This window comes from Hyposmocoma kahamanoa, unplaced genomic scaffold (assembly GCF_003589595.1).
Source record: "Hyposmocoma kahamanoa isolate Upper Pololo Valley unplaced genomic scaffold, ASM358959v1 187, whole genome shotgun sequence".
NCBI lineage: Eukaryota > Metazoa > Arthropoda > Insecta > Lepidoptera > Cosmopterigidae > Hyposmocoma > Hyposmocoma kahamanoa.
The window spans coordinates 1,017,944-1,025,934 of NW_020653716.1; the positions used below are offsets into that span (position 1 = coordinate 1,017,944).

General features: G+C 38.1%; 1 protein-coding gene across 1 annotated transcript in view; it reads left to right on the top strand.

Moving 5' to 3' along the window:
- Window positions 1-5,143, top strand: part of LOC113226299 (L-threonine ammonia-lyase-like) — an 8,385-nt gene extending 3,242 nt beyond the window's left edge. Inside the window, exons 2-8 of the mRNA XM_026458875.1 lie at window positions 1,216-1,323; window positions 1,432-1,502; window positions 1,577-1,864; window positions 2,743-2,905; window positions 3,328-3,483; window positions 3,855-3,991; window positions 4,903-5,143. Coding sequence (XP_026314660.1) covers window positions 1,216-1,323; window positions 1,432-1,502; window positions 1,577-1,864; window positions 2,743-2,905; window positions 3,328-3,483; window positions 3,855-3,991; window positions 4,903-5,143 — 1,164 coding nt within the window. The remainder of the gene's footprint in view (window positions 1-1,215; window positions 1,324-1,431; window positions 1,503-1,576; window positions 1,865-2,742; window positions 2,906-3,327; window positions 3,484-3,854; window positions 3,992-4,902) is intronic.
- Window positions 5,144-7,991: the final 2,848 nt, after the last annotated feature.

Genomic DNA, 7,991 nt, shown 5'->3' on the forward strand with positions numbered 1-7,991 from the left:
TGTGTGTGTGTGTGTGTGTGTGTGTGTGTGTGTGTGTGTGTGTGTGTTGTGTGTGTGTGTGTGTGTGTTTGCGTGCGTGTGTGTGTGTGTGTGTATGTGTTTATTATATGTGGTCTGAGTAGGTGTGTGTGTATGCGTGTGTATGTATTTAGTGTATGTGTTAGCTTGCAAGTGACGCGCTTTTTCTATTGGAGCTGGTAAAAGGTAAAAAGGCTGGAGAGAGTAAAAATTCGGTAGAATCGTAGTCCAAGTTGATCAGCCAATAATATAGCAGTATTTGCATTCAAATTTATTTACAGAGTATAAAGGGATGACTTTGTTAATTTTATTATATAAATCGACTCATCCCAAGAACAGAGTCCGATGTGATTATATAGCGAAAAGAGAATAAGTACGTTACGAGAATAATTTCGTTATTCAAACTAAGGCCTATGTAAAGGTGTTTTGAGAATTTGTATATCTCATTTCGTTTCGGAAATATAAAATCGAACAACCGATCTAACATCCATAGCGAAGAAGAACGAACGAAATGTACTATGTCCTGAGAACAAGTAGTAGATAGGTTTTTGTTCTACGGATGAGTCGAAATAGTTTGTGGATGTGCAGACAATATATTTCCTACGTTTATCATTACATGGGTTAGGGTTATAAATAATCTGACTATGCCTTTTTAGGACGACACGAGCTGTCGCAACTGTCTTACTGTTAGAATTTTGCATTTTTGGTTGTTTGAGTTTCACAAAAAGATACGAACGGTAAAACGAAACCAACCTTTCGTATGGCCTTCTGGGCACATTCGATGCATTTTAGAGTGATTGTACTAGCTTCCGCTCAGGGCGTTATGCCATAAACTATTAACGATTATACTAGTGCATAATAAATAGTTTTAATTTGTTTATGTTTTAGTCATTTATAGGAAATGAAACCATTTTTCCGGATTTAAATCGCGTATATTTGTTTTTTCAAACAAACCATCGGGCCCTTTACAGGTCCCATGATCACGGTAAATGGCCCGAAACGTTGGTTTTTTTGAAAAAAACAAATATACGCGATTTAAATCCAGAAAAATAGTTTTATTTCCTAAGTGTAACAATTGCAAAAACCTAAGAACTCGATAATAGTAATTGAGTTATTAATTATTATAAATATTGTTGCTTCATCATTGTAACAATATTTAAAATAATGCAATTAGTTATGAGCACGTTTCTGCCTTAGGACGCCGAGGAGGAACCTGAGCATTTGACCAAAATAAAATTAAAATTGCAAGACATACAAGAGGCTCACAGCAAAATCAAGAAAGACATTATATTCACTCCAGTTGTCGTAAGTAAAATTTAGAAATACAACATATAATTTCTTAAATATATCTACGTTTGAAGGAACAACTATGAAGTTATTTTCAAACTAATGTACTTAGGTATTTTATTTTAGGAAGCAAAACATGTCGGCAGAAAGTTTTGCAACGTATTCTTCAAGCTAGAAAATTTACAATACACTGGAAGGTATATTTTCATATAAAAGTTAAATTTATTTTTGGTACCCTTCTTATGTATCTAGTAAACTTGATATTTTACAGTTTCAAAGCACGTGGAGCTTGCAATGCTTTAGCGTCACTATCGCATTCCGAGAGAAGTAAAGGTTGTACAATTTCCGGGGGGCGAAACTTTCTTCTAGCAATGACTTACTATGGGCACAGATATTCTATTCCAACGAGTGTGGTAGTGCCCAGGGACTGTCCTATCGCAGACAGACACAGGTATAGGGAAAACTATGCTGTGGTGAAAATGTATGGTAGCGACCAAAACGACGCAAGTTTACACGCATTGAGCTACTGTGAAGAAATTGGAACTAAACATATGCACGGGTAATAAAATATAATTGAACCAAGTTTATTGTCATAATGACGTCCTAAAGGTATATAGGATCATCTCGTGTCAGATCCTGACATCCTACCTACGTAGGTACTTAGCTTGCTTCACAATAGCGTCTAGATTAGTATCTAGCTATTCTTCTTCTTATTGTATCGATGGCATACACTATAATAGTATCCAGACCCAGGATTTAGCCATGCCCACTGCGTCCTTAGTAGCCGCCATTAAATTCTCAAGCGTGCAGGTATTAGGGCACGATATGAGATGAGCCATCGCGATCGTTTGAATCACATAGCACAAACAATCCAGGTTAGAACCATCCGAAAATTCCCATCTGAACTAATTGTTCTTACTCCGACCAACCTGAGTTCGACGCCTATTTTTTTGAAGACTTCCAGGTTTCTTTCAAAAGACGAATCTCAGAAGGCGGGTCAAAGGTAGATGGTACTCTTTCGTTCCAAAGGTTGCACTTCGCCTGAGGTGGCTCAATGCTCAGTGCTTGTACTCAGGGTGCCGAGTGTCGATAGCCGTTTTGCCTCTCGCCAGAAGCTTAATACTTAATAGAATACAGTTCTGCGGATGTCTTGAGGAGCTATTTCAGCCAGTGGGTATAGCAATTTTACCGGGGTCGAACCTACCTGCCGAAACCATGAATTCTGACTTTAACAAAAGAGTATCTATCTCTTCAATCTCCTCAGTCAGAATTTAATTTAAGTCTTTAAATTATTGAACTCTACGTAACTTACGATGTAACGCCCAGCTGTTGACTGTATTTATTTTCGTACCTACACTTGTGATAGGTAATTAATAATTACGTAGGTACTCGTTTTTACTAACGATAAGTACCTACTATATCTTGTTTTATTGTTAGGTACGACCGTCTGGATCTTATGGCAGGTTACGGAACCATAGGCCTTGAACTGTTGTGCCAGCTAGATAAGATAGACGCAATCATCTGTCCTGTTGGCAGCGGAGGACTCATCGCTAGTCTTATAGTGGCCGTCAAGAGCCTTAAGCCGAAATGTTTGATTTACGTAAGTCTTCTTGTTAAGAACTATAGTTTCGTAGTAATATTATAATAAATCGGAAACGTAGTTTCTAACGGTAAGACAATGACGACTCAATTGCTGGATGAGTTGTGTTGAGAAACAACAGTCCTTATTGTTTGTGTTTGTGTTTATTTGACATATTTGGCAAAATACGCAAATTACTATCAATTCTAGAAGATTACCTAATTCGTTCATAGCGCTAAAATGAATAAATATTATAATAATATAAATAGGTAATAAATATTATTTATTAATATTCAAAATAAAATAAATAAGTAATGATAAGCATGACTATGCTATGAAATGGTACACTATAATCAAAATATAATAAATTTTGGCACAAATAATTGACCATTAATTTCAAATACTAATGTAATTTATGCCTCGTGGCAATGTCATGATTTTAGGGCGCAGAGTGTGCCTCCTGTCCTGTAATGACCCGCGCCCTGCAAGAAAAGAAACCCGTAATGGTCCAGTTAAACGCTACTATTGCCGACAGTCTTGCGAACAACATCGCAGGCATGAACGCTTTCAACGTCATCAAGGGATACCTGGATAGAATTGTTAGTTAACTAAAGTTGGCCCCCTGAACCCATGTACGTTCTACTGCTGGGTATGGGTCTTCCTAAGGGTCATGGTTATAATGCGGCTTGGAGATTTCACACGTCCTCGAATTGTTACATAACCTTCTCCGACATGCTGATTTCAACGCGATGTGTTCTTTCACCGTCAAAGCAAGTGTTAGGATACTTTTAATATAATAAACCGAACTGCGTATGTTTCCGGTAAAAATGTACCTAGAACACGTATATCACGTACATAGCAGTCGAATATTTTCCCATTAGGCTGTAGCCCTGAACACTTGAATTCAAAATAGGATTTTATAAATTGACAAGTTATACATAAGTTCACTCTATTGCATTTCGCTGTTCAGGTGACCGTCGATGAAAGAATGATCTCTCGCGCGATGATTATGCTTTTGGAGCGAGAGAAGCTGATAGTGGAAGGAGCAGCGGCGTGTCCCGTCGCTGCTCTTTTGGGCGGACGGGTTCCAGAGCTGGCTGGAAAAATGTAACGTTGATTTTAAAGATACTTGCAACTTACAGTAGTAAGTCTCGTTGTTTATCTTACATTATGATGGATCTTTACACGGGTGCGTTGGGTCTCATTCGTGAAGTCTCTGGACAATTTGTGACGCATTGTAAATGCATGGAACGGGCAATTCAAACTTACCAAGAGGTCCGAGCTCTTTCTTGATAAATAAGTGGCGGTTAGTAAAGTGTTGCATATTTGCTGAACTCTTTATATTCTGTCTGTCTACGTAGAATGTGGATATAAATAACTTCATTCTTCTCGTTTGAAAAGTTGTATTAGGCCTTATTCACAATGACAGCGCGGCTTTGGGGGTAGACTGCGGCATGAGCTGCATACGTGATTACATACTAACTACGAGAGTTTGAATATACTCACCATGGCAAACCCGCTCACACGCTCTATTTAATCTACCGCTAAGCATCACTCCCCGCCGATAAACGGAGAATTTGCGGTGTCTCCGCAACGCGTCTCCTTGAACAAGACTTTGTTAATACTCATTAAAAATACCTATAGTGTATGATTATGAACACAAAGATCGAACACTCAGCAAAATTTCATCGGTCTAGTGGGACTTGAACCCACGTCCAAGCTACACTATAGCATTGCTCTTACCAACTAAGCTACGGATCCAATTACCGAGCCGTCGAAATTCTTCTATATGTTTTTGATCTTTGGGCTTTGTACTGGCTTTCGGCAGTTTCTGTGTGTTCGATTTTTGTATTCATAATCATAACAAAATTATGGAGTTATGGAGTATATGTAAGTATTTATTCACAAACAATGTGAATAAATACTTATAGTGTATTTATTAGAACACGCAAAAAGTAACACAGCCCCTGATAATTTTTTTGGAGCAAATTTATTTTAATAATACATTCATTTCGTAGTGTCGTGTGCATCGTATCAGGCGGTAACGTGAATAGTATGCGTATGGCGCGTGTCATCGACCGCGGTCTGGCAGCCGATGGACGTCTGGTGAAGTTCATGGCGACAGTGCCAGATGTACCAGGGGCTATAGCTAGGCTGCTCGTGAAAGTGGGAGAGACAGGTGCTGATGTGAGGAGCATGGTACCTGAACGAACATGGATGAAGAGAGATATTTTTTCTATATCTGTGAGTAAGATTTAAATAGTTTCTTACCGTGAGTATGATCACCAGCAGCAATTTGGTCACACTTTTTCTACAACCTGCATAAAAGCTAAGTAACTTTGACAATACAACGGCTGTTGGTAGGTATACTGGCTATTAATTGTGATCCCATTGTAGACGTATTTACCTACACACCTATATTTTAGGATTTTTTTAATCACCCCTGTTTTGCTGGGTCCACACTAGACATGTGCTCCGTCCCGCCGATGTAATGGCCGGCATAAAATCGGCGTGGCGAAAGTTTGTTTTATTTTAATGAAGTATCAACTTTTTTGCTGTATCAACTATGTATCAACTGTATTTCAGTACAATGTTTCCTTACAATTAAAACGAATTTTGTTCCTGTGTACATAAATCTATTCATATTATGTTTAAATTACGAGTTTATTTTTATTTGATTGTTTTTTAGTCTCGGCACGTTTTCTGGCGGCGACTAGCTCGGCTTCTATAATCGAAAGCGCAACAGATTTTTGTTTCTTGCTTTCCCAGCTTACTAACGAGCGGTTTAGTAAACAGACTAGTCCACTTGTAGAATGACCAGTTTCTAAGTCACCTCCACGCTCTGCGTCACTATATGACTCAATGCCAGTGGCCATATTTCTTTTGAATATAAGGCCTCGGGATTCCGTTCGTTTTAAGTATCGCATAATTCTTTTTACTTTTGTTACATCTTGTGCAGACGGTTCTCTAGTTTCCTCGATACTACGCTTACGACGTAAGCTACATATGTCGGGGCGGGTTGCCACCATTAAATTCGGAAAATCTGTGTTTGTACAAGTACTTTCTTTAGAAATACTTTCTCGAGACTCCTTTGCAGCTGGAGTCGCAACTGGTTTGCAGTCTGACATTCCGAATGTTTCTAATATTCGCTTGATGTAATCTTTCTGATTTACTAAAATAACACCATTAGCTTGCTGCTTCAATTCCAAACCAAGAAAATAAGAAGCAAGCTTTGTTGTTATTTTGATACGAGCCTTTAGTTCATGTTCCACAAAATGCTCTGCTTCTGACTCATCTGTTGATGTAATTAACCCGTCATCCACATATAGGCGTAATAACTTTTTGAAAATTTTGCCATTGCCTCGTTGCGAAAATATGAACAGGGCTTTGCTTCAGTTTGTTTAAATCCCGATTCTATTAAAAATTCTTGCATACACTCGTTCCAACAGCGTGGGGCTTGTTTTAAACCGAAAAGGCTTTTCTCTAATTTGCATGGCCTTCTTCTCCCATAATTATATCCTTCAGGCTGTTTCATGTACAGTTCCTCTTTTACATTCCCATTCAAAAAGGCAGTAGCGCCGTCGAACTGACCTAAAATCAACCTCTCATTGACAGCAACGCTTAGTTAAACCTGTTCGCGCTCATTAGGCTACTGGACTAAAAGTCCTATTTTATATAATAGTTTGATTATCCATTTGCAGGGGTCACCCTGTAAATGCATACTCAAACTTAAAAAAAAAAAGCAAGAGCGTTAGCTCTGATTTTTCTTTTTGCTTGAACTAATTCCCGCGTGTCATTTTCATGCAAAGAATTTATCTCACTATCCATAGCCTTGAGCCACCCATTTTGCTCAGGTCTATCAAGAGCCTCCTTATACGTCTTAGGTTCTTTACTGTCATTCAAGTCATCAATATTCATTACAAAATCATTAAACTTTGTAGGAGGTTTTAGTGTAGAACGATCTCCGAGTGTCATACTCCTTTCTCCTAATTCAGAAAATTCTTCGCCCTCATCTCTAGGTGGCATTCCCCTTTCATTTATTTCTGGTAATAATTCTACACTCTCTAATTCATACTATTCCTCCGTTACTGATATAAACGAATCATCAGCTTGGCCTTCTTCACCATTAGAGTCAACTTTATATTTATTATCCGGTTCAATATTCTCATCTAAATTGACAAGTACGGATCCTACATTTGTATTTGATGACGATGGCATTTCTGCAGGTGTGACTAACAGCGGAAGGTCAAAGGACATCGGATTTTAAAGTATTTATTGAATTGATATTCAATTCGTTCGACATCGAATTTATTTATTTTCCCTATGAGTGTAGAAAATTAAATAAAGAATTCCGATAATTGAAATAATTATAATAAATAAAATGTACAATTTAAAATTTAAAAAAAACAGTACATAAATTTATTATGGGTCGTGGTAACGTGCCTTAAGACTTTAGGTTTTCCGCTTCCGAGTATGGTACTCCCCTGTATATTGGCCGGCGCAAAAGAAAGGTCACAGGACGAGCAGCAAATGGTAGCCGTTCAGCGGAAATGCTTCGTCCTAGTCCGGACGTAGTCAAGCGCCAGGTGTATGAACCCGAAGGAAGCTCAGCAACGGTAGCTTTCCAAGCCGAAGGCAATTTTCCAACCCAACGGTGACTCCTGCAACAGACAACCAACTGGTAGTAATAGTCATTTTGCCTCTGTTCTGAAAGCCCACTGACGGCATAAGAGAATATTTATTAGGGAAGCAACTACGTAGTAGTAATTGCCGCCGGTGGCGAGACTAGAACGGAGTTGTAGTTTAAAATGGGTAAAATTTTAAAAAGGTTTAAAAAGGTTTAAAAAGAAATTAGGTAATAAGGCTGAAGGCGTTTGCTTGTTGTTAGAAAATAAAGTTAAATAAACCTTTGTAAATTTACATGTCCCTTTTCTTTAAACTTCTATATATATAAATTTAGTTTATACACTAGAAACTTTTTCTTTTCTGCCACGTTAATCCTTTCCACACATGAAATATTAGGGGTTAAAGTATGAAATTGATGTGAACGCACCGTGCGGTTTTGGTTTAAACGCTTTCGTGATGGAAATTTCGACTTAAAGAACGA